Source organism: Scomber japonicus, chromosome 17, assembly GCF_027409825.1.
Source record: "Scomber japonicus isolate fScoJap1 chromosome 17, fScoJap1.pri, whole genome shotgun sequence".
Lineage (NCBI taxonomy): Eukaryota > Metazoa > Chordata > Actinopteri > Scombriformes > Scombridae > Scomber > Scomber japonicus.
The window spans coordinates 9,788,198-9,815,021 of record NC_070594.1 but is presented as its reverse complement, the minus strand read 5'-3'; the positions used below and the strand labels follow the sequence as shown (position 1 = coordinate 9,815,021).

At 40.5% G+C, this 26,824-nt stretch overlaps 2 protein-coding genes across 2 annotated transcripts; one reads left to right on the top strand and one right to left on the bottom strand.

The window, feature by feature from the left end:
* Positions 1-535: 535 nt before the first annotated feature.
* mcm3 (minichromosome maintenance complex component 3) lies at positions 536-7,120 on the bottom strand. The gene is made up of 17 exons (XM_053336647.1): positions 6,975-7,120; positions 6,574-6,686; positions 5,751-5,959; positions 5,520-5,650; positions 5,188-5,426; positions 4,986-5,094; positions 4,727-4,880; positions 4,021-4,152; positions 3,712-3,920; positions 3,436-3,610; positions 3,174-3,300; positions 2,921-3,071; positions 1,648-1,788; positions 1,427-1,536; positions 1,266-1,339; positions 1,000-1,099; positions 536-793 (listed from the first exon to the last, which is right to left on the bottom strand). The coding sequence occupies exons 1-17, from the start codon at positions 7,047-7,049 to the stop codon at positions 595-597; spliced, it is 2,448 nt and encodes an 815-aa protein (XP_053192622.1). The 5' UTR covers positions 7,050-7,120; the 3' UTR covers positions 536-594.
* A 3,490-nt stretch (positions 7,121-10,610) lies between these two features.
* On the top strand, positions 10,611-11,687 carry paqr8 (progestin and adipoQ receptor family member VIII). Its single transcript, XM_053337143.1, has one exon. It carries the CDS (start codon positions 10,611-10,613, stop codon positions 11,685-11,687), a length of 1,077 nt encoding a protein of 358 aa, XP_053193118.1.
* Positions 11,688-26,824: the final 15,137 nt, after the last annotated feature.

The window sequence follows — 26,824 nt, the reverse complement described above, 5'->3', positions numbered from 1 at the left end:
TTGCTTAATAACCTATATTTGCACCAGGCTGTAATAATACTCTGCCTACTGTGTTTTAATGAACTATTGTATGCTTTTATATGATCAGTCTGTTGATGTGGCAACAAGGACGTATTAAAAGTAACATTACCACTAATGAACAGAAACAGAAACAAGTGCATAATTGAGTAAGACTTCATCTTTTTACACTGGTCTTGCTTCCAAACATATACAAGCTGATGGATGGAGAAACTTATTGGTGCTTCTGTGTGGAATTATAGATTTACAGCAGAGTCATGAAAACAAGGGTGTCTAACATCTGGAGAAACAGATTAATGTACATTTTGATATCACTGTTACTTTTCACCAGGTCTCAGGCCGACCACCAGCAAGAAGCAACACACCAGCCTCCTTTAATTACTGACAGTACTCGGCTGGACCCACAGCTACTAATAACCCTGTGACAAAGACTTCCCAAAAAAACAGAAGCAGCTCTTTAACCAGAGGTGAAACTTTTCCAACAGTGAAGAAGATGAAGATTGATGCTCCCCTTGTCGTCAAGTCACTTATCAAGTCTATGCAAAAATCTCTTTCAGAAACTGTCCTCCTCCCTCCTCAGATGAGGAAGATGATGTCGTCAGCCACCATGACCTGGTTGTCGTCCTGCATGCGGGTCAGAGCGGTGCGGACCTCGGGCTCCGTGAAACGAGTCTCGCGCTCCTTGTTGATGTTGTCCATCAGCATCGTCATCTTCACGGACTGAGCGTGAGCAGACTGGAACACGGCGAACAGGGACGACTTGAACTCCTTCAGCCTGGTGGAGGAAAATAAAGCACATTTTAAAACACATCATCTTATAGTGCTAAAGTTATGAGCTCAAACGTTTCTATGGCAACTGATGGGGGGGGGGGGCAGAATACCTCCTCATCCTCAAAATTCAATTACAGGGGGTAACAACTCTTGTAATATCACCTGCTACAGCCTGATATAGTAACAAGAGTCAAGTTTCCATTCACTCACCTCTCTGCGGAGAGCTCAGCGCTGTCAACCTGTGATGTCGCCTCCATCGGCTCCTCGGCCTCCTGCTGTGGTTTTGCTGGTTTCGGGGTTCCAGCTTGAACTAAATAGAACAGAAACCATTGTGAGAACTCAAAAAAAAAAAAAAAAAAAAAAAAAATGTAGGAACTTTTCAGAGCAGTTTCGTTTCATTTTGTGACTTCCGTTCAATTATGATGAGATGCAACCACGTTTCTACTCCAATGTGTGCAAATGTGTCATATTCTTACTTTCGGGAACGTCCTGGTTTTCGCTGAAGTCGTACGGGCTGTACGGCTCGCTGCCCTGAGAGCCACGGCGCACCCTGCAGGACACACAGGTGAATGATATTAATGACAAGCAATGAACACGTTTTATATCACATACTGGAAAAGTAAAGACTGTTTATTACCTCTTCTTCTGAGTTTTCTGTGAACGCTGTGTGGACGTCTCCTCATCCTCTTCCTCCTCTGACCCCGAGTCCCGCTCCTGTCTGGCACGTTTCTTCTCTTTCTCCAGAACCTGCATTAAAAAAAAAAAAAAATGGACACCATGATTTTCAGTCACATAAAAACACCATGGCAGTTATGTTTTCCTCCACAAACAATCAGTCCTCTCGTCTGCAGCACAGACCTTTTTAAAGTAGGCGAACTGGACGAGCTCCACGGCGACCTCAGAGTCCTCCAGCTCCACGGCTTTGCTCATGCGGGCCTTGGCGTGAGCTGTGGACAGACGGATCAGGGTCTCTAGTGTACGGGCCGTCACTGGAGAAGTCTGAGGAAGAGGAGGAAGGAGAAAAAAAGGGGGGATGAGATCAGTGCATCAGGAGAAAAACTAAATCCTTCGTGTGACTTGTCAAAATAAAATCTGATTTTTACTGTTAAATGTTTCTATGATCCTGCTACAAGACAGAAGAAAATACTATTTAAATACAACAGGAGGTTACATGTAGGTTCAGACTCTGGGGAAAAAACTACTGCATCTCAATTCAATGTGATCTCCTTTTGATAACTAATAATATTTTCCCACTGAGTCTCCCATGAGGAGGCTAAAAGAAGCTCACTGCTGCAAAAAGAAAAAAACAAAACACTTGCAACATCTCAAAAAGAAAAATTATTACTTAGGACTGTTTATTTCGGAGATATGTGCGTAGTTGACCTTTTTCTTGCTGGTCTAAAGTGGTTTAGTTGGAAAAACATGATTTCACATATTTGTGCTAGTTATGAATCAAACCCACACAGTCCTCAACATAGCTTAACTGAGTTTATAAGTGTTCAACTGTTGATAAATTAGGGGCTTTTGAGGCTTCAAATTGAGTTGATATGGTCAAATAAGCTTTAAAAAAAGATAACATTTTTCCAAAGAATCAATACTTCTCAGAGATCTTCCACTGTCCTCAAGTAGAATGTTTCCTGCTTCGTCAACCCTCCTGTTGTCCTCGAGTCAAGGAAGGAAGGAAGGGAGGGAGGAAGGAAGGAAAGGAGGGAAGGAGGGAGGAAGGAAAGGAGGGAAGGAGGGAGGAAGGAAAGGAGGGAGGGACTAAGAAGGAAAGGAAGGTAGGAAGAAGGACAGAAGGACAGGAGGGAGGAAGGAAGGAAAGGAAAGGAGGAAGGAAGAAGGAAGGACAGAGGAAAGAAGGAAGGTAGGAGGGAGGAACAAAGGAAAGGAGGAAGGAAGGAAAGGAGAGAAGGAAGGGAGGAAAGAGGTAGGGAAGAAAGAGAGAAGGAGGGAGGAAGAAAGAGAAGGAGGGAGGAAAGAAGAAAGGAAAGGAAGGAAGGCAGGATAGAGGAAAGAAGGATGGAAGGTAGGAGGGAGGGAGAAAGGAAGGGAGGAAGGTGTGTGTGTGTGTATATGTATGTGTGTGTGTGTGTGTGTGTGTGTATGTGTGTGTGTGGCTGCTGCTCACCCTGGCGATATCAGTACCCAGCTGGTCCTGGCTCCTCAGCCTCGCGTACTCTTCTGCGATGTGATTGGCCGCCTCCTCCGTCAGCACAGGTGTCACAGCCTTGGCGATGCGGATGTACTTCCTCATGAACTCCTTGCTCACGATCTTCTCCCTGAAACAACACATCATCATCTTTAGAATCCAAACCCAAGTCTTCCAAGTATTTACTGCAATGTCTTTTTCTTTCATCCTGAGACAGAAGACGTGTGCCTACTTCTTTTTCTTGCTTCCGTGCAGCAGGTTGTTGTGTTTCTCATAAATCTGCAGTTCCTCCTGCTCCTCCGCTACTGCGTCTGGATCTTCTGTCGCCAGGACGTCCACGGTCCCTCCCAGAGTCATGGCTTAAAAAAATAAAAAAAAAATATAAAATCACAAACATGTTTTAATGAATATTCCCAAATCACAAACTACAATACAAAGAACCCTGCTCCACTGCTGCTGCTGTTGGTTATTAAAGAGGCCCTGAAAGTAAGTACCTGCTCCCTCCTGCTCGCGGGGGTCACGGTAACGGTGCATCCTCAGCACGTGGTCTGAGATCTCCCGGTCCTGCTCGGGGTCCATCTGATCCAACACGATGAAGAGGAGGTCGAAACGTGACAGCAAGGAGTCCTGGAGGCCGATGTTCTCCATGGGGGTTTTATACTGGTTGTACTGCAGAGGGACAGAGCGTCATAGTTTTATAGGCAAAACCAGATCAGCTGATTGTGTGTGTGTGTGTGTGTGTGTGTGTGTCTGTCTGTCTTATTACTCACCCTGCCGTAGACGGGGTTGGCGGCGGCCAGCACGGAGCAGCGGGCGTTGAGGCGGGCGTGGATGCCGGCTTTGGCGATGGTGACGCGACCCTGCTCCATCACCTCGTGGATGGCCGTGCGGTCCATGTCGGACATCTTGTCGAACTCGTCGATGCACACGACGCCGCGGTCGGCCAGCACCATGGCGCCCGCTTCCAGACGACGCTCGCCTTGGGGGGGAAAGCGCAAAAGAAAGAATGAGTGAGCGGAGGGATGGAGGTCGATTTTATCCACAAGTCAGGATAAGGGAGTTGTGGATGAGTGTCGTACCCGTCTCCTGATCGGTGGTGACGGCAGCAGTCAGACCCACTCCGGACGAGCCTCGCCCGGTGGTGGGGATCGCTCTGGGTGCCGTGTGGAGAACGTAACGTAGCAGCTGAGACTTGGCTACCGATGGATCACCTGGAAAAGAAGAAGAATTGATGACATCTATAATATCAACAAGCATCTACCAAAAACACATCTCAGAAATCACAGCACAGTTTCTTTAACCCTTTCATGCATTAATTATGATGTTAGTGAATGAAGTGGCAGTGTATGGGATGATCCACTAGTGTCTACTGTGGTGGCTGAAGTGCAAGTATGACATCAAAAAACATTTTCTTCTTTTCAATGAAGATTTCTCTTCATCCTCCTCTGCGTCGTCTTGTTTTGATCTGTTCGATTTTTTTTCCTTCTCTGTAAAGCCTCCTTGGGTTTGATAAAGGCACTATATAAATGTAACTTATTATCAAAATTCATGAATATATATGAAAAGAGCATCTGAATAGCTGTCCACTGTGGTGACCTCTATGCATGAAAGGGTTAAATATCGGTGTAATGTACAAATGATTCAATCTATTCATCAGTTTACTATAATATGACAGAAGAAAAACTTGAAATTTTCACATAAGTTCCTGATTTCTTTTCCTTTGATCAACTAATTGTTACAGCTCTACTATTTTTTTAGAAGCTCCTGAATGAATAAGCTCCATACCGATGAGCAGGACGTTGATGTCTCCTCTGATGCGGGAGCCGTTTTCCAGCACCTTCTCCACGCCGCCCAGCAGCATGCAGAGGATGGCCTTCTTGATGTACTCATGGCCGTGGATGCTGGGAGCCAGGGAGTGAGCCAGCTGATCAAAAACATTCTGAGCGAGGACAGAAAAGAGAGGATTTAATGCTCAGTTTTCCTTTAAAAAAATAATCAAGGTAATTTTCTAATGCATGAACAGGCAGAAAGAGTAAAAGCTTACAATGGAGCGACTCTGGCTGAACTTTCTAATCTTGGCCACGTCGTCGGCCGAGAAGACGGAAGACACTTCTTTGCTCATCTGTTTAACGTGGCAGGCTATCATGATGGTCCTGCAAGGCAAAGGGTCAAAAGTTAACTATAAAAAGAAAAGAACTGTAGTTATATTTATTACGAGCTCCCGGTTTCACTTTGTCCCATCTCACCTGAACGCCCCGGAAGTGAAGCCTCCCTTCTTTCCTGGCAGGCAGCGGTACGTCCCGATGACCTGCACTCTGTCTCCTGGTTTGACTTTGTCCACCAGGTCGTTGTCCAGGATGATGTCCACAGAGCGAGGCAGCTGGCCGGCAGGAGCTTTCTCAGGCATCTCCTGCACAGTGATGGTCTGGTGGTCTTTGTAGATGGACAGACCAAACTCTGTCTCCAGAGGGTTGTTCTCCTCATCCTGTTGGAGAAAACAAAAAAGGAGGTGCTCAGAACTACATGTGTGGAAATATAAATAAATAACATGCAAAAGAAGATATATGGGTTGCAGTACCTTGGTGGGGTAGATGGCACTGGAGGGAAAAGCATCCAAGGAAGTCATATCTGTGTACTTCCTTTCCATCGTCTTCTTGGTGGCTGGACAGTAATGGACGCTGCGCACCACTTTAGGACGCACCAGAGAACCTGAAAAACAACAACAACAAAAAAGAGACAACAAATGAGTCCAAAAATATCACAACAAAGTATCATCAACTTAAAAAGCTGCCAAAACTTCAACGCTCACATTTAGTGATGATGCCCTCCACACAGACCATGCTTCCCAGCAGGCGGGAGGTCAGGGTTCGGGGGGTGACGTGCTTGTTGCCGAAGCTTCCCTCCAGGGCGATGAAGAACTCCTCATACTGTTTAGCGTAGGTGGCGTCCACCGAGGCCACCAGGTCCTTCAGAGCCCGCTGGAACGCCAGCAGCTCCTCGAAGGCATTGTTCATCAACCTGGAAGAGAGGTGCAACTTTTAGGTCATGGATTTAATTACATGTTACAAGTAGTGTGTGATTAGTGATTAGTTGATGACTCAGCAACTACTTTAATAGCCAAATCACAGTTTTAGTCAAACATTAGCTGGTTTCTGCTTCTTAGATGACGATTATTATTATTATTATCATTATTATCATCATCATCATCATCATCATTAAATATCTGCAAACTTAAGGTAAACATAATGGCATACAGGACATTATAACTGACATTACACTATTATATGGGCAAATACATAAATTATGAGTAGTATTATTTTTAGGCACACAATAATGCCTTTTGTGATATAAATAACCAAAAAAAAACATCACATAAAACAAGTGACAGTTTGAATGTTAAACTGTTGTATCTGTGTGTATCTGATATGTTTCCACTAGTGTCTCCACATACACGTTCTTACTTAGGTCACTTTTGGGGAACTTACTTTACATTCATTTAATGGAGTCTTGGCCTGACCCTAAACTCTAAAAACAGCTTTTACTCACAATTAACTGGTCTAATGTCTGAAATTTGCCCCCCAAAAGTATCCTGACAGACCACCCACACACATACATATACAGGCTTTTCTTACTTTGCAGCTCGGCCCTCGTTGCGTCTCCTCAGGTCGTTGATGTTGACGGTGAGACGGGATTTATTCTCGCTGATCATGTCCCGGACTTTGCTTTGATAGATGCCCTGGTCTTGCTGCACATTTATTTAAGAGTGCACAAGAGTTAGATGAATGTTTTTTTTCACTTTCATCGGTAAAGCAATTTCAATAAGTCTGCTATCTTTAGAGTTTAAGAAGCAAAGAAGCCTCAACCAAAACACAATAAAGTGAACTTTAACAGCAAATTAATGACATTTTCAACGGTGGAAAGTAAGATAAGTTGATAACTAAGCAGCTGAAAGTCACTTCTTTTGTTGTGACCGCATGGGTTCCCATTTCATCTCTGCAGCAAAGACTTTCAAAGACAAAAAAGTCGAACTTACATCGTCGTCCAGGAAGTCCAGATAATCCCTCTGAGCCTCCCTCATCGCCAGGTCATCTACGACGTCGGTTGCCATTTTTTGCGATTATTTATTCTGCTTTTAAAAAATCTTACAGTAAAGCACAGTTTAATACGCCGTGTGCTCAGCTCCCGGGAAATCACACAACTGAAGGGTTTTCGCGCCACAGCGTGCCGGGTAGAAACAGAGCGTAACGTACGATTGGTCTATTCTACAGCAGCTGTCCAATATGCGCCGCCGCTGTACCGCATGGTCCCGCCTCCTTCAAGAACTCCCGCGAAAACTGAGCAGGAAGGGGCGGGCAAGTTAAAAAAGAGGAAAAGGTTCAATAAACATGACTTTTTTCACTTTGTCCAGAAGATTGCGACCTAAACAGATAACTCTAAACACATACAATCAGGTTTATTTCCAAATAGGTTTGCACATACAAGGAAATTTCCTCGGTGTTGTGGTGCATAGCAGTCAAAAATATACAAAAAAGTAAGGAGTCTTAAATAATATAAAAATGAAGATATCATTTACAGTAAAAACATGTAAAAATATATTCTAAGTATTACTGTGTGATGATCATAATATCTCCAAAAGACACTAATCCATTTATTTAACATTTGCTTATAAAACAGCAAGTAATAATAAACTATTTATATATAGCACCTTTCAAAACCAAAGTTACAAGGTGCTTCACCTGAGGGATCTTAGTGCAGGATACGGTGTGAGGAGTTCAGAAATGTAAAATGTAGCCAGACCACATAGGCCTATAGATTTGAAAGTTATTAATACAGTTCTAAATCAAATAGCCAGTATTATTCAGCCAGTATTACATCAATTAGGAGGATGTAGAACTATAAATGTTCATTCAGAAAGCTCCTGAACATCCTAACCCTAACCCTAAGTATATAACAGTCATAATATTGTCTGAATAATATAATAGCAAACAGGGAACAAAGGAATCAGTCCCATTAATGTGCAAACACCTAGTCAATATTTGCACATGGAAGCGGTCCATAACTGAAAAGAGCTTTGTTCCATTATTGTAGATTATAATTATTATTATTACTTACGTGAATATTCATTATTTGATTATGTCATTTGCTATTTGAAGAGTTATAGAGTTATAATCATTAGATGTTATGATTCATTATTGTAATCTGACATCAAAAAGCTTCCATAAATTTGCACTGACAATAAGGTTTGTTGACGTGCTTTCACTTTGAATAATCTGTCTTTATTTTGATGCCCGAGAAGTAATGTTCTATGACACATGAATGAAGTTAGACAAGAAAAATGATGATGTAATGGTGTGTCCCTAAATTCTGCACTACATCAATATTTAAATATTTAAATGACCATTAATTCCAACATTTAGCACCAGAAAATGCCTAATCAGTTCATTTATTTTGTGTCTCTGAGTGATCCATATTATAATCTAATGTCACACTCTTCAAATTGATTATTTCCAATTACATATTTTCACATCCTTCATTAAGCACCAAGTGACTAGAGGCTATACAGAAAGGCCTGTACACCACTGACCATTTAAAACTGTCTAAAGTCATGAATCACTGACAAATTCAAATCGCAGACACATTTCCTCAACCATAATTTATTCTAATTAAGTAATTTTGGGACATATATGTTTAAGCATTTTCATAATAAATGTGTGTTTAGTTTATTCTGGGGTGCCTTAGAATTGCTTTATTTTTTCTGTCTGAATATTTTATGAAATTAAATGTAAAATTAAATAACCAGACAGTTAATTGTTTTTATTTTTTTATGTGATTAAATGATGTCCTGTAGGCTGCAGCTACAGGGGATTCCTGCAGTGTGCAGCACCGGACAGCAGATGGCGACACACATGCAGCATTAAACACACATATTACTTCTCTTTTTTTTCTTCATTATATCATCTTCATTATGCTTTTGAGGGTTTTACCACACAAAAAAGTCCTCTCTCCAGGAATTTCACCAAGAAGCAATAAAAACATAAGTTTGATCATTGCATAGCTGATTTAATTTAAGAATCTATAAAGTCTATGAATATGAACAGAATACTGGATTGTGTTGGTTGATAGCAGGTCTGAATGCACTTCTGGGCGTTTCTGGTCATTTTAACCCCGCCCACACTTCCACTTCTCCGGGTTGCCAGGTCAAGCTGTTTTTTTATCCCCTTTTTTTCTCCTTTCAGCCTCCGAATTACCTATTTGCCCCAACATGTTACAGTTTTCTAGGTCTGTGCAGTTTCTACAGGAGGACAATCTCCGGTGTAGTTAGATCCTTTTTTCCTTGTTTTTGTGGAGACGTGCGAGTCCAGAGGTGCAACAGGTGTTCAGCCGAGACAAACAGGTGAGATGACATTTCTTCGTCTTGGATATCACTCAGCTGTACCTTACAGCATATCAGCAAGGATGCTTATTAGTCCTAATTGCTAAAAGGTTTCGTTGTAACCATATTTTGACCAAATGGAAAAAATATGCAAAATCTTACAGGCTATGTTTTTTTTTGTTTGTTTTGTTTGTTTGTTTGCTTGTTTTTTGTTTGTTTGTTTGTTTGCATAGGACTGATTTTCATATAGTTTTTTCTGGCAAAGTCACTTCAAAAGTCACTATGAATTATATCTTCATGGGTTTTAAACATACACTCTTTCAGCCCAGTTTTCAGTAAAAAAAAAAAAAAAACACAGCCATATTTTAATTTTCCAACCCCACAAGTGAGGATTTCACCTTGTTTGTCTCAGATTAACTCAATTCAAAACTCCTATTGCAGCCTGGAAAGGGGGAAGGTTTGCATTTGTTGGTATTCAAGGTCTGAGGAGGGGATGCAGTAGCTGTTTTGAATGTGAATGTGTCCTCAGACTGGTCGGTATTAGTCTTTTTGATACCATAGGTGCTCATTTACGTTGTTAAAAACAGTGGTTTACATTTTTCTCTATGTTTACCATTCATAAGAACAGGATGATGGATACAGGTTTGACTGCATACCTGACCTTCTAGTGTACATGACTAGTGTGCAGAAGAATGTCTGTCTCAGGATCCCAGAAGTATTTTTGCATCATGTGGATTGTGAATTTCTTAACTCTGTCAGGAAATGAGCTAAAATAATCAAATCTGGACCAATAAGTCAAATGAAAACATTAACGTGATGAATTTAAAAAAATACTGAGCTGCAGTACTTCAGGGCTCACAACAGCATTCTTTGTTAATCTGTCTTTAGAAATTTCACAGCATGTGCTCCTGGCTGGTTTGTGTGAAGTTTTGTAAACTCACCTCCCCTTAATTCCCCTCAGTTTAGCTCCCACTCCACTTTTTCTTCACCCTTCTCTTTTTATGCACACCTCTACACTTCTAACTGTCAGTGCAGATTAATTTCATTGTAAAATTACTTTAAAATTAGGTAAGCTTGTGTTTGCATCATCAAAGCACATCATGGAGTTTTAGGTAATGAGCCATTGCAAAGTCTTTCTTGATAAATATTCTGCATGCAGTTCTCTAATATTTGCTGAATTTCACCCAAGTCTCTCCTATAAAGTGAACTCCTGGATTGATTTACTGTCTCATTTTTCGATTTTGTCTCCCATATAGTTCTCATATCCTCTTCTTATCCACCGACTACCTCCAAGCAATGATGGGCGACATTCTGCAGCGGCTCGGCACCTTGTCCCCAAGCGTCAAGCACCTCGGCCGTCTCCCCCGCCTCTCTGACCTCATCCCTTCCTCCCTGCCGTCGCCCAGCTCCACCGTCACCGCCTCCCAAGTCCCCAGCTTGTTTCGAGAGCCTTACATCTTGTCAGGCTACCGTCCCGTCCATCAAAACTGGCGCTGCTACCTCCTCAGTGTCTTCCAGAGACACAATGAATCCCTGAATGTGTGGACTCACCTGCTGGCAGGCCCTGTGCTGCTGCTCCGCTGGTGGGCCAATGTAAGCGCCCTGGGGTACACCTTGGACGCAGCCTCTCTACCTCTGAGCCTCTTTTTGGTCTCTTCCCTCATCTATCTATCCCTCAGTGTGGCAGCTCACCTCTTGCAATCCCACTCTGAACATGCACACTACTTCTTCTTCTTCATGGACTATGTGGGTGTTGCTGTGTATCAGTACGGTTGCTCACTTGGCCATTATTTCTATACATCTGCGCCAGCGTGGAGAGAAAGCTACATCGGACTGCTGTTTCTACCCGGAGCTGCTTTCTTTGGGTGGCTCTCCTGTGCCGGCTGTTGTTTCGCCAAGTCCAGGTACCGACGGCCATATCCAATGCGGCGTAAAATCTGCCAGCTGATCCCTACTACCCTAGCATATCTGCTGGATATCAGCCCTGTAGTCCACCATCTATTCACTGTCTCCTGGGCACAGGAGCCCTCACTGCCCTTCCATGCCCTCCAAATTGCCTGTTTTCTGCTGTCTGCCCTCTTCTTCTCCTTACCCATCCCTGAGCGCTTCTTCCCGGGCCACTGTGACTTTGTGGGCCAAGGTCACCAGATCTTTCACCTGTTTTTGTCCCTGTGCACCGTGTTTCAACTTGAGGCTCTGTTCCAGGACTATGCTAGGCGGAGGGACATGGTGGTGGAGGTATTTGGAGAGAGGCAGCTGTGGTGGGCTTGTGTATCCTTCCCTGCCCTGTTGCTGATTTGCATTCTGACAGCACTCATCACGATGAGGCACGTACACACACAACTGCAGAATAAACAAGAGAAAGAAAAATGACAAGTCGTTGTGTAAGAGAGACAAAGAGAGAAAGGTGGTGGGTTTAAATGTACCAAATAATATGAACAATATAATGAGATTAAAGCCATCTTAATATGTGTTTGTGTTACAATCAACTTCTCTGTGAAAAACGTGATTACTTAAAGCATTGGAACAATAGAATAATGTGACAGAGCTTCTTGTCTGGTGTGATTAACAGGTCATCTGAAATCTCCGAAGGGTTGAACTGCTGACTCAACAAAGAAATAATTGGCTCAGTGAACTCCAGCACAGAGTTTTGCTAACTCTGGCTCAGTAAAGTTTTCCACAGTGAATCCTCCTCCCATTTAATTGTCGTTGATGATGCAGTCTGTTCTGCGGAGAAAGCTGATCAAAGGATACTGGTCTGAAACACACCAGCAGTGAAGCTCATAACAGTCAGTGACAGCCTATAAATGTATTTCTGTTCGAATAATGATCGAGCACTTTGTAAATGTCTGAAGAGAGAGGATGCATTGTGTGTACAACTGTGTGTTCTGGTGTTCACCGAAGTGAACTAGCCAGATAGTGGGATTTGGGTGAACAAAGAGGCTAGTTTAATACGGAGGCATGAGGACAGACTGCGTGGAGACAAGTTGGCAGAACAGTCCACTGAGTGACGAAAATCCCCCAGCAGATCCAGTTACAGGGAAGTGCGAGGATAACAGTAACAGTGCCCTGCAGGACAAAAAGCAACAAATGTCTGTTTTTTGTTTTATTTCACTGTCCAACAAAATTACTTACTCTATAAATGTGTGATGGGTGTACTCAGTATTGGTTAATTACTTATCCTCCCATGTCCTTTTAAAATTGACTTACAATAATGAAATAAACCTCTTCATGCTCCCCAAATTAAAGTCATATTTCATGGGCAGACAAGGCTACAGATGAAAGACTGGTTTATCTTAACATGATATGTACTAGAATTACACTGATGATATTCATACTGGATATGCATAGTGGAATTTAACAGGTCAGAGGTCAATGGAACAACACAACACAGAAAGCATGAGACAAAATCAAGAGGAAAATAGAAAAAAATGCTATACTATTATGAGTGCATATCAGTGGTTCGGCCTGTTCTGTTAGGTGATATTTGTATTTCAGTCATTTTAAACCTGTAAATCTGTAAATCTTTCAGGATGGTCTGGTATCAGTGTGTGAGTCAGACCTCAGGCTTCATTTTAAGAAGAGTTTGGCATTTCAGGAAATGCACTGATTTGCTTTTTCCTCCTACATTTAGATAAGAAGACAAGATACCAGAAGATACCACTCTCTAAGCTGCAGCCAGGTGACAGCTAGCTTATCTTAGCATGAAGACATGAAAAAGGTTGAAACATTTAGCTTGCCCTGGCTAAAGGCTATAAAATCCACTTGCAAACATCTCCTAAGCTCACTATTTAACATTAACCACTTAACACACGCCCCTGTTTTTTATGCTGTTAGCCTAAACGACATGCCTAAATTGTGAGCAGCACAGATCCCACATAGTTTGAGACTCAGAGATGTGTCTGGTATCATTGGAAAGGAAACACTCCCAGGATTCTTGTAAAAGTGTCTGTGTGATTCTGTGACTTACTGACAAAGAGTGGCAGAGGTTACAATGATGGGGTTAGGGTTAGCCCTAACCCTAACCCTAACCCTCTCAGCAGGATATAGACACAATGAGGCCACAGCCACAGGTCTTGACTTCATGCAGTCCAAATTTGGAGTCAAAAGACCAAAAGATGAATTTTTCTGAATTATTTTTCAACAGGTATGTCCATCCATCCATGCGTTTTCCTCAGGTCCTTTTTGGAGACTCCAAATGGACACTTGGTTACCAAAACAAACACCTATAACTTCACATCCCCTTTGTCTACAATCAAAATCTTGGTCTCTAATGAAAGCTGACACCATATTATTATTATTATTATTATTATTATTATTATTATATATAACCATATTTTTTTGTTTGGCCATATCTATCTATCTATCTATCTATCTATCTGTTTATTTTGCTATAAGTCATATGTCAAGTCGAAGAAGAACCAACCGTGTACCAAAATGCCGAGTGCGTAATGATATATGGTTCAACTCTTTTACGCACCGGGCGCACGCCGGTTACGCTTGTAGTTTGTTTATGGACAGCCAAACGTAATAGTTTAGTGTCATACACCGTTGGAAACCTCAGACTATTGGCTAAAAGGTTATCAACTTCATTTCACCGAATATTTCCATAGGCTAGAACAGCAGTCAATCAAAGCCATGTCGTCATTGTTGTCGGTCACATGTCCTCATTGGCTTTGGAGACATGTACTGCCTAATCCTAAACACCGATTGGCTTGTGTGTGGTGTCGTCAGAATCAGGAGAGGCTCACGGTCGTAAACATCTAGTCACGTGTACTCTGAGATGGACGTGCAGGTCAGGAAATGACGTAAACGGACCGTATATGGTTTGTTATTTGTGTTATTATGTTACGTGTTGGACTAAATACATGGACATATTGAGGAAAGTATTTCGGTTTTATGGAAACGGATTTCATATTTCACAAGAATGGATACTTGGCGAGCTGTACAGAAAGTCCTGAGTCATAAGATGATCGTTGTGGATAAAGGGAAGACTTTGAAGGTATGTAGCATTATAGCTTTTCTTATTTAGCTCAGGGGCTAGCCGAGCTAATCGCTAATACTATTACGGCTGTGAGCAACCATATAAGTCGTGAGTGGTCTTGAATGAATCAGGACAATCTAAGCTTTCCAACGATGTACGGCATGAATATATATGTTTAAGGGTTGGTGTTTAAAACATTCAGAAGAACTTGTGGCTACCTCCTAACATCCGCCCCGTTCCGTAGACGGAACAGCGTGCGTTAAGAGGTTAAATTACTTTCTTTTAACAGTGAAAAAGCTTATGTTAAATGATGTAAACATCACACATTATGGTTTTATTGCGAGGCTCAATTTCTTTGCTGGCTATTTCCACTTGTCTTTATGCTAAGCTAAGCTAACCTAACTGGCCACTGTCTGTAGGGTCATATTTAACAGACAGAAATGAGACTGTTGTCAAACTTCTCTAAACTCTCGTCCAGGCAAAAGAAAACCTGAGGGATCAAAAGTGTCCTAACTCAAGATTGTGTCCGATGAGCCAGCCAATATGATTTTTAGAGGTTGGCTAGGATAGAGAAAGAAGGAGGGAGCTCATTGTGGTTTTATGTCCCACTAGGGATGAGGAAGGTTAAATAAGAAAGCAATTACATTTCTTATCAAACACTTCACAAAATGTAAAATGATTCCTTACATTTTTGTTGAACCAGAGATATTTCTACATCTGTACTTAATGAAATGTCATGAAATGCAGCAGTCAGCAAAGTAGCGTTAAAACCTGAAAAAATATTTCACATAGGGTATCAAAAAAAGTGTTGCAGTCACCTTTTACATATAAAATAGTTTGGAAAGAACTGTTGTGTTAACTGCAGGGTTAAACTCTACTAGCAACAGGGAGGTTATTACTGTATGTCTTCAATTTGCTCACCAACAGAGATTATTTGTTAGTTGGTTCTGTTCTTATATGAGCAAATTTTGCTTTCAAGATTATGACACAAATATTTGAAATTGCCCATGATTCCTGCAGGCTTTTTCTTTTCTCCTGCTGTGGAAGAGTGGCTATTGATTTTGCACTGTGCCTCTGAGCTAATCTCATACAGATCTCACAAATGGGAACAAATGAAAATTGCAGAGAGAGCTATAGGTTGCGTGTTCTGCAGGGCTTCGGGAGATGATTATGACAGAATTGGGCTGTTAAACAAGTAATGGGCATGGATGTTACTTGGTGTTGGTGTCACAGCTAACAAAGAAGTGTGCATGTGTGTGTGTGTGTGTGTGTGTGTGTGTATATAAAGGGTGGTGGTGGTGGTCTGAGTTTGTATAAATGTATTTCTGTGAGCATAATGTTATTTTATAGCGAGTATGTTCATCAAAGGAATACATTAACATTTAGGGAAACATATTAATTCACTTTCTTGCTGCCAGGAGACAATCAGCTTAGTTTAGATGAGCAAGACTGGAGGCAGCCTGGCTCTGTTCAAATAATCAGTAGCAGCATCTCTAAAACTTACTGACAAACACATTATATCCATATAAAGACAGAGTAAAAAAAAAAAACAACTGAAAGGGTTACACACTGGACTGTTTCTTTGAGGGGCACAATGATGTCGAATTCTCTTGACGTCACTGCACCCAGCCAGAAAATTGGCTAGTTAACCCACAACTTTTTCATTTTGTTTTTTATACAGGTAGGTAGATTTTTGTGTCCTTGACCATGACAGAAACACACTAGCTGTTTTCCTCTTTCCAGTCTGTACTCTAAGATAAGTTAGCTATAAATTACTTTATAACGCACAGATTCCGAATCTCCTTCCCCTTCACATTACAAATGTGTAGGAGAATCTGTGCTGGCCACAAAACTCGCAAAAAAAGGCAAAAGGCCCTTTTCTAGAGCCAGTATTAGTTTTGTCCATTGTGGGCTACTTTATAAACATGGTGGTGCAACATGACAGCAAGCCCCCAGGAAGAGCACCGGGCTTTGAAGCCGATGTGACATATCGACCGTACTATGTAATTACAACATAACATGATGCTGTTGGGCTCAAAAATACTATTTCCCATAGACTTAAATTGTGAAAGAGACGTCTATAAATCAGCAGATACATTTTTTGGAGCCTCACAAACAGTGTGAAATGACTTTATCAGCATTTGATCTGTTCGGTCCGATCATACTTTGAAAGCCCAGAGGAGCGGCACAATTAGATTGTTTTATGTCCCCATTCAATGTAATTGGAGGGCTAGACCAGAAGTTGTCAATTCAGCCAGCTGAAGTCGCTAGTGCACTTGCTCCATGAACTGAATAATACGGAAGCAAAGTGAAAGAGGAAGAACATTTTTTAGCTTCATGCGCCACTGAGAAAGAATGAACAGGACCCCGCCTCATGATGGTGTATCCCGCTCTCCTCTCCTCTTCTCTTCAGCCTCTGGAACCACTCCTTATGTAGATATAAAGGTTTTATTTTAAGATGACAAAAACACACGAATTCTTAGTTTCATAGGATTATACACTAATTAACATATTTAGAAATACTCTTTCTGTCAAGTCTGTTCCACTAAATTCTAGACACTGCACCTTTAAAGCTAAAAGTCTTGAGGTGAAGTTTTAGCTTTAGTGAAAACCCAAAAGAAATCAATATAAGTCAATACAAATGTGATTTTACACATTTTGCTGAAAATGTAAAAACCCTGTTTCTTAGGGTTACAACAACAGCAGGAAAGTTCATGACACTGTGTTTATTTTAGAGTAACACAGCGTGGATGTAGAATTACATAATTGGTCTACTCGCTGGCACTGATTTGGGGTAATTCCTCTAACCAGACGGCCAAACTAAATCCTCCAGGGTTGATAGCATTATAATGCAGGAGTGGCTGTAAACATGCAAACAACTGACATGAACACACACACATTGCAATTTTACAGCATGTTAAAGTATGTTATAGTATGTGTAGCCACACTTTGGGGTTTTCCAGGTTCCTACATTAATTTGCTTACTTGGGCTACAATTCAACCAAACATCTATCTTTTATTTTCTATTTTTCATGAATCAACCCTTGATTAGTGATCAGCTGAAACATCCATATTTGTTTTGTGTGTGTGCAGAACTCATATGGCACATTTGAACCACAGTAATGCAATTAAACTGGTCCTAGCCTGTATCCAAACCCTGCTAGAACAATGATCCTTTTTTCTGTAATACCTCCCTTGTGAGTATGATTTCAGTCATTCCAGCCAATTGGTGTGGAGAGCTAGAAAGAGAGACTAACGTGTGTGTGTGTGTGTGTTTGTGTGTGTGTGTGTGTGTGTTTGTGGCAACTACTAGTCAAGACATTAAGAATATAAATGTAACTGACTAGAAACATGAAGTCATATGATAGTGTCCTTATTAGCAGCAGTGCTATATAAAGAGTGTGAGTAACAACAACAGATGACCAGACAGGCTGACCCTTGGCTAACAGGATTGCATTTACTTTGGCTGAGTGGTTAGTGCAGCTCTTTTCCACCGAGACCTGGGTTCAAGACCTGCTGTGGCAACCCCAGATATATTAAAATGGATAGAGATTTGATATGAAATCCAATAGACTGCCAATTATTTTGTTGTCATGTAAGCTGCTGTTATGAGTAGGTGTCATTTGCAACCACTGTTTGAGCGTGTATTTGTGTACCTAATTAGCTTTTCTCTGGCTGCAAGCAACAACATAGACATTAATTCAAAATCACTGGGTGGCGTCCCTGAAAAAAGCAGGATTTCCAGTCTAACTTTAAACAATTTATTGTATCGATGAGTTTAGTTGTAGATCACCCAGCGTCTACTTTTTACTTTGACAGCAGTTTTCGTTAAAAACACACATTCCAACATTCCTTGAAAGCCACAGGTATGTCAGGTGCTGAGACACTCAGGTGCGGATGTAATTGAGTGATGATAAAAAAGCACAATGAGCTGTTTATGGGCTTGTGTCAGCACCTCCTTCGTAACAGACAGGACACCAGTGAGTCCCTCCCAAAGCTGCCTGTCTACTGTGAGCCACATAAAGCAAAAGGCAGTTGAATGACTGACAGCAGTTGGTGTCAGAGCTACAGAGGAGTCAAGCAGCATACAACGTGAGTTACAAAGCCTGTATTTTATTTCTTTCCTGCTGTGTAACATTATGGGTCTTCTTGGAAAATGTATTCACCTGAAATTGGTTTAAGTTTGTACTTCATGCTTACTGGACAACCAACAGATTAATTCATTGGTTGTTCGTGAATTTTGCTTTTAACAGTGTGTGTATATACTTTGTTCTTGCTGTTGTTCTCCACAGAGCACCAAGACAATGGCTCCAATAGGAACGGTTGACATGTTGGGTTGGTTTTCATCCCCAGAGGTGGGCATCATCTCCCTCATCGTGTTCCTCGTCCTCAGCATCACTCTAGTCGGTCTCTGTGCCAGGTGTCGCAGGTGAGAAAAGGACAATGAAAAGGGATAATTTGAGTATATTTATGTTGAATTATGTTTTCCACCAGTATTCTGTCAAAATTCACTTATAGCCTTTGACTTCTGACTTGTACATGCTGTCACGAACAGAGATTTAAATGACACGTGTGAAGAGTCGCTTCATGAGTAATTGTTACCAACAGTTCCACCCAGTATAAAACAGGTCTTCTCCTGTTTGGTGTCAATGTTCACAATAGGTCAGCTCAAGCCTTTTTCTGTCTTTAGACTTGCAGGTTTTTAATCACTATTCATCATTTTCCTACAGCACAGAACAGAGACTTGTTAGACTTGATAGGTGGTTTTTCAATGAAGGGTGTTGCCTGTTTGAAGAGCAGGAAGCACAGAAGCATAGAGGTGGTGTCAAATAGTGTTTTAAGGTTGAGATAGATGTGCCAAGCGGTCTGTGTTTGGATCATTAATCTTCAATAGCCAGATGCTCCCAATGAGATAGTTATGTACCTGGTCATGTCCACACCTACTTGGGTGTTACACACAATACATACACATCTGTATGTATTCCTTTATACTCCCATTACCGAGGGTGCCACACCAAACATACCAGAGACAGTGACACAGAGGGACTGTGGAGTGAAACAACAACCTTATCTCTTTGCAGATTGCCTCTGTGCATTCCTGGGTGTGTTTGTCATTCAGAGGAATGAAACCAGAATGGGAAAGTAGTGATAGACAGGAATCACAACTCAAGACTCAGAAAAGGATTTGTTTAAGTAAAAGAAGGGAACACCCTGGTGCCAATGTGTCTTGATTGAGATAAGACAAACAATACATCCTGTATCAAAGACTAGAATTTGTCAGAAGTCTGATCTGAGATCTCACAGGTTCAATGGACTGTTAAGGGTGTGTGCTATATTTTAATTTGCGTAGGGAGATCCATTACTATAAACCTAAAGGCCTACTAATTAATTCATTTTTTGGAAAGCACATGCAATAGACTTGTGTTTAAAGTGAGACTATGTAACTTCTGAATAAGAAATAAGACTATCTTTGTCTTGCAGATAAGTTTAGTAAGCAATAAAACTTAACACAATATTATAACATTAAGGGTAAAGTTTAGGAGTTTGGCTCAAAACAGCGAGTCCAGCATATTCCAAGACCCCCTTAGTCCAACTTTGATCCAAAGCAATGATGGACTGGTCAGAGCCAAAAACTTGTCTTGAGCCTGAAATGATATTGTACTAATGACTGTTTGGTCTACCATAGTCCTTCCCATGAGAAATTCAGACTGACCCTAACTGAACCAGGATATTAAGGATTTACAGTTTTGTTGCACTCCATTATTTAATGTTGCAAGAAGGTTAAGAGGAGGCTAAACGTGCTGAGAGCAGGATGATGGCCAGTATAGACACAAACACTTTTTAATAGGAGATCGGAGGACTCGGTGTATTGGCATGAGTGTGAACCGGGATTATTAAGACGACAAGGATACACACTCCAAGGACAGAACAGGAGGCAGATGCACATAACTTTTTAATGTCCTGTTTGAGCCATAAATGATACCTAAATGTAAATAGGACTGTATGCACCTTTGTCCCCAGACACCCTGAGCACACACTGATATGACATGACATCATAACAACTGATAACTGCTCATTTTTATTTGTTTTCATCCATAGGAACAGCGGCAACGCGTATGATGTGAGCGGCAGTGCAGCAACGGTATGAATTGCCTCTCTCTCTCTCTCTCTCTCTCTCTCTCTCTCTCTCTCTCTCTCTCTCTCTCTCGTTTCCAGTTCTTTCCTTTCCTCTCTCCACCTTTATCAGCCTATCACTGAACACCTCGTTCTTTTTCACGCAACAGCACCTTCTCTATCTAAATGTAGCCTGTAGTATCTGTTGTAGTTCATTAGCTGCCAATTAGGAGCAATAAGTGGCTGATTATGAGTAGGAGGCTTGTGATGGTGTACTGTAGGTGCTATCGGCCTCATTAGTTCCAAACCATGCAAAGCCATGAGAGTGATGAAAATAGATTAGATTCAATTAGAACATCTAATTATATGAAGTTTTGCTCAGAGATTATTAGTAAGATTAATACCCAAGACCAAAATCTGTTATAATAAAAAAAAAAGATCAACTTAATTTATGGAACACACTAAAAATGACACTTTAAGAAACTTACCACTACCAATTTAAAAACCTATAAAATATACATAAAGCCAAAAAATTAAAGAATATTAAAATAACACTAATACAAAAAAGGAATTAAAGATGACCCTTTAAAAAATTATCACTACCCTTTTACAACCATAAAATATATATATAAAGGCAAAAATGAAAGAATATTAAAATTACAATGGGTTCACTTTACGAAGGGCTGTTAAAGTGGATTTTACATGTTCAAATACAAAAAGACATTCGGTAAACCAATTCAGGTATTTCACAACACCATACAGTTTGATTTGGTCTGTGGTTTGGGAATCACAAGCAATTAGTCACCAAATCAGTTTCACAGGACACCAATTAAAAGTTACAAAATGTAGCTCTTTTGCTACAGGAAGTGCTGTACTCCTCCCACTCAGTTAAATAAATTTCCAGCACCTGCAACTCATTTCATTTGCTGTCTACCATAAAAGGTTGAGGTTCCAAGTATCCATTATGCCATTACGGGCATGGTAAGAGGAAACAATCTGCAAAAAAAATAGTAATAAAAAAAAAAACCCTAGTGTTGAATATGAAACGTTGTTTTGTTTCTACTACTCTCCTGTGCTGGCCAAGAGCCTCAGTTTGACAGGCGTTACCTCATACCACACATAGAGGAAGTCCCAAAACATCCCCAAGTTGTTAAGAAGCATTGCATTTATGTAATATAATATCTTATTTTTAGATGCAACCAGCAGTGCGTATAAAGGCCTCAGTATGCTCAGTATGCGGGCATGTCAACAGGCAGAAGTGTTTGTGCCTGTTCCACGCAAACTCTGAAACTTTGATAGTTCTGGGTGTTGTACTCAGAAAAAAGTGAATGAAGTAGCTGTGTGAAGAGAAAAGTATAAACTCTGTCCACTTTCCCACCTCCACACACTCGGCCAATGGCTGTGGTGTAATGGTGTAAATTGGGTGCGATTATCAAATTGTCTGTTTAAGAAAGTTATAGGTAAGGTAAATGTATTTGTAGTGCACATTTCAAACAACAAGACCATTCAAAGTGCTTTACATAAAACATAAAATGCATCAAGCCGGTATAGAAAAGGCAACGCAAGGCAAGGCAGCTTTATTTATATAGCACATTTCATACCCAGGGGCAACTCAATGTGCTTTACATAAAAACACTACATGACAAAATAAAAACACATCCAAATACAATTAAGAGATAAAATATAGAGTTATAGTGCAGTGTAAGATATTAACCCTAAGATTTGGATTTAATAAAAAGCAGTCGCAAACAGTCACAGTCTTTAGCTGTGATTTAAAAGAACTGAGAATGTTTAAGAGCTCAAAAGGACGATATGATGCTCTTCCAAGTTTAACTGGGAGATCGAGACAACTCTGTACACCAGCTGTTGACCTTCCATAAATGAAAAAACACATGACTCACATCACTCTATCTACTAATAAAACTATCTTTGACTAAAATGTACATAAAGCAGCAATTGGAGAATGAGCATATTAACCAGGCAACAGCTAAGATTTCCTGTGTGGTGAGTCTGCTCTTACTGGTAAAGAGATAGACAGTAAAACTCTGGCTGCCACATGCATGCGTGCACAGTAACTCATACCTCTTCTGTCTTTCTTTTACAGCAGACTGATGGAGCGGTAGCAGCCAATGGCACAAAGACATCAGGACCCACCGGTGAGTTTCTCTACTGACAGAAACACACTTTCAATCAAACCTTCATTTTTCACTCACATTTTCTCGTCTGAATTTTGCAGAGTCAGGGGCCGTAGCCTATTCAACATGGAGGAACCATAAAGACATGCCTGCCAGCACACTAGAAAGATCTATGACCTCAACCGACTAACAAGCCAGCTATAGTCCTGAACACGAACCCCACATGCACCCACAAGAAACACACCACAGAAAACAACAGCTCCCATTTTCTAAGGCGATGAAAGAGGTACAAATCAGGCACAACATCCCACTGCACAGAAAACCCCAGTTCTCCACACTTGACATTGTCCCAAATGGACAGATGGATGGAAAAAGAAAGGAAGGGGAAAGTTGGCTCGGTCTCCTGCCAACTCGAGCCACCATCCACACCTTGTCTTCATCACGTCAGGCCTTCACTTAGCTGGATACAGACTTAAAAGGAAGAACCTCTCTTTTTTTTTCATAGTCATCTTTGATTTATGGAGCTCATCTGACAAGAACTTTTCATCTTAAGTCTCTCTACCGACTAACTATTGACTCTTCTGAGTATTTTACAGTTTGCTTTTTTTTTTTTTAAGAGTTAGAATCTGGCATGTTTTTACCAATCACTTCTGTCAGTAACTACACAGAGACTACCATTGATTTATCTCTGAGCGTGTATAAATCAACAGTTATAAAAATCTGGAAAATTTACTGTGACTTGGCCCAAACTTGAAAACAGTTGCAATGCCAAAAGCTGTAATCAGTTTCAAAGTCTTGCAAGCAGCAAACTTGCCAGCGTGTTACTCTGTGTTGATTTTATCCTGATAGAGGTGTTGATTTGAGGCTTGTTTAGTCCAGTCTTGGAGCCGATATTACTCTAAGGTTGGCTGCATGCTAGGAATAGCCACGTGTCGGATTACCTCTGACTAGCGCTTACTATTAAGTGTTGATTTTGACTGATAGAATAGCCTGCTCTCTCTGGGATGCAGATTAATTTAGACACAGTTAGGAAATTACTACTTCACACTGTTAAGACAACCCAGAACAGGGAGCTGATCAAATTATATAATTGTCATGAAGCTCTCTGCTGAGTAGGATACAGTGGAAGACCAATACTAGTGTTTTTTTAAAGGTTTTTCTACTGTAAATTGTGTATACTTAAAGAACTAGTTTTATATTTTGGCAAATACACTGATTTGATCTTTTGCCAAGAGTTAGATGAGAAGGCTGATACCACTCTCATCTCTGTCCATTAAAATATGAAGCTACAGCCAGGAGACATTTAGCTTAGCTTAGCATAAAGACTGTAAGCAGAGGTAAAAGAAAGAAAAAAAAAGACACCTGTCAGCAAATCTAAAGCTCACTTATTAACGCATTTTATCTTCTTTGTTTAATCTGTACACAAACCGAAGTTTAAAAACAGCAAGTTGGGGTTTTACGGGGGATTACATGCGTTTGCCATCAGTCTTTGTGCTAAGCCAAGCTAAGCTGTGATTCATGTTTAATGGACAGATATGAGAGTGGTGTCCATCGTCTCGTTCAGCTTTCAGCAAAAAAACAAACAAAAGCAAATACACATACTGGTATTTCAGTATCAGCTTAAGATATTTGGCTGTAGTATTTCTAGCAGCCTTTAGTTTCCACTCATTGCAAGTATTAAAATCAATTAGCAGACTCTTGAATATGGCTGCAGTTTTGTAATCCATCACAGTGAAAATCAGCTCACTGAAAATCTGCACCGCATCACCACACAAAGATAATGAAATTTAGATTATATAACTTTGGTATAAACCGAATGCATACTTGATGTTCACTGTGGTGGATTACACCAACTCAAGCACGTTTCAAGAGTCTGCTAACTGATTTTTATGCTATATGTAGATCAGTGCAAACAAATAAAGTATATATGATTTGTAGTATAAGGGATTAAACATGGAAAAAAAACCCTGGTATGGTCTTTTTATCATAATATTTGATCAGATCATACAGGAAGTGGCTTTTTTTTGCTTATGTACTGCACATGTTGACAGCGGGGATTTTTCTAATCTTTTTCTAACCTTTCACTTATCAGTGCAGGGATCGACTGTCTGTTTGTTCTTTTGTATTCTTTTATTTCTGCAACGTTCCAGTGTTTCTAAATCAGCTGCTGTATACAGCCTCTGGTCTTGCCCAGCTAGCGCACATTAAGTCTATGCTGTTAGTATTACCTCTATTGTGACCATGCACCACATTCATGATACTTCTGTTTCTCCTGGAAACACAAAAGACAGTTTAAAAGCCGGAGTTGTCCTCACTGGTCGATTGTGGTGATGTGGGAGTGGCACTTTGCTTTTCTGAGTGACCCAAAGGTCACAATACTTCAAAGCAGGGCGGAGTTGTCATTCTTGTAATGCCGGCTGTCATGCCATGCGTTGCCATATTAATCCACTGAACTGTCCAAATAAAACACACCCAAGTGAGACCACAATGATGTCATTCTCTTACCACTGTACAATGCTTAAACCAGCAATAAGTGATTTTTTTTGACCACATGGGGGAGGTGAAAACCAGCGTTAACAGACATATTATCACCATTTAAGTTGATTATGACCAACTTGTTAACCAATAGTTGCATCCAGTAGAAACAAAGCAATATATAGTATTTAGCATAAGCCCTATATCCTATCACCTGTGTTTTGGTCTCCATCAACTCCTGAGGGAATAGGGCTGGGTATCGGTATCGAAATGTCTCCCATCAAACGATACCGATACTGAAAATAGACATAAATAACTTTCACACATTGTTTTTTTGTGGACCAAACGTAAAATTAAACTTGCATAAAAATGCTAAATTCTCAATAAACCACCATATCAATTAGTTTGGCATGATCTTACATTATAACTTTTTATATTAAATAAAGGTAATGGAATACTATTGTACACTTAAATACACTGTAGGTGGTTAAAAATGTTAATATTTATCATTATTTTGTGGTTACACCATTTGACATTTTCAGGAGCATTCAGTCTTACTTTTTTTTGTTTTTTAAATGGTGCAAATATAATTTCAAATTTCACATTTTATCAAACCTGATACTGCTTTTAAGAGAATTTTAAAGATATTTTTAAATTGCCCAACTTGTCAACCTTTATTTGCCACTGACCCATACACAATTAGGACCAAGTCTTGGGGGTTGTGAAATTAGTTTACTGTAAAATGCAACACAATATAAAGTAAATTATAGGATAAAATGTGTAAAATGTATTCATCATTGAGTATTCTCCTAAGTAAACAGTCATTTAGGAGTTCAAAAGGTACCAAGCATTTTCTAAGATTGGGTGCCGTCATTGAATGTACATTTAATTAAGTAATTAACTGAAATTGAGCTTCATCCATCCCAGGCTTTACCCAAGCTGTCAGCAACAGCACCACCCATCTTAAGTATAATAGCACCTGAATGTCTAATTAAAATCCACCCTACTACAGACCCTTTGATGGTTGTCTTGAAGGTTGCTATGTAAATTAATTATCTGCTCGTATAAATCATGATCCGTCTAACCAGTCAAGTCAGCTGTCAGCGGGCCAGTCGGGGTTACGTGGTGTCATTAAAGAGAAGACGAGGAATTCTGTCTGGTTAAAGGAGTCAGATTGGGACTAGGATTGGGCTGCTCTCTCTGTCTCTCTCTCTCTCTCTCTTTCTCTCTCTCTCTCTCTCTCTCTATCTCTCTCTCTCTCTCCCTCTCCCTCTCTGACTGTGTTGGTGCTCAGACCCTAAAATCCCTGCTGACTGGATGTCTGGTGGAGAGGGTGCAGACAGCCGACACTAATCCAGTCTCTCTAACACACACAGAAACATACACACACACGCAGGCACAGAGAGAGAGACGCTCCAACACGCGTACACACTAGGAACACGCATGCAAAGTCGTGTTTGATCTCTATGTGGGTAATTTATCATGTGATGTTGGGGGTTGATATGCTGTGTTCCCTTTTTTTTTTTTTTTTTTTTTACTAGTTTTGAGCTTTTTGCTAATGGTGGTGAAAGGATTAGAATACTGATCTGTGTGTATTAGTGTCAAATTCAAATTATAGTCATAATAAATTGCATGTACCAAAACAAACTTTGCTTGGGATTCAATATTATTTTACAGGGACTTATAATATAGTGAGTTTGAGCTGCAATGAACAAGTTTTCATTATCAATTAATCTGTATATTATTTTTCCCAATCAATCAATTGATCAAGACTTACCCTGAAAATGTCTTGTTTTGTCCCG

Coding starts and splice junctions, on each gene's coding strand:
- mcm3 (XM_053336647.1), bottom strand. CDS start 7,049: ATGGCAACCGACGTCGTAGATGACCTGGCGATGAGGGAGGCTCAGAGG. Junction 3,072..3,173: donor CACGGAAGCAAGAAAAAGAA/GTAGGCACACGT, acceptor GTGTTGTTTCAG/GGAGAAGATCGTGAGCAAGG. Junction 794..999: donor GCTGAGCTCTCCGCAGAGAG/GTGAGTGAATGG, acceptor TTCCTCCACCAG/GCTGAAGGAGTTCAAGTCGT.
- paqr8 (XM_053337143.1), top strand. CDS start 10,611: ATGATGGGCGACATTCTGCAGCGGCTCGGCACCTTGTCCCCAAGCGTC.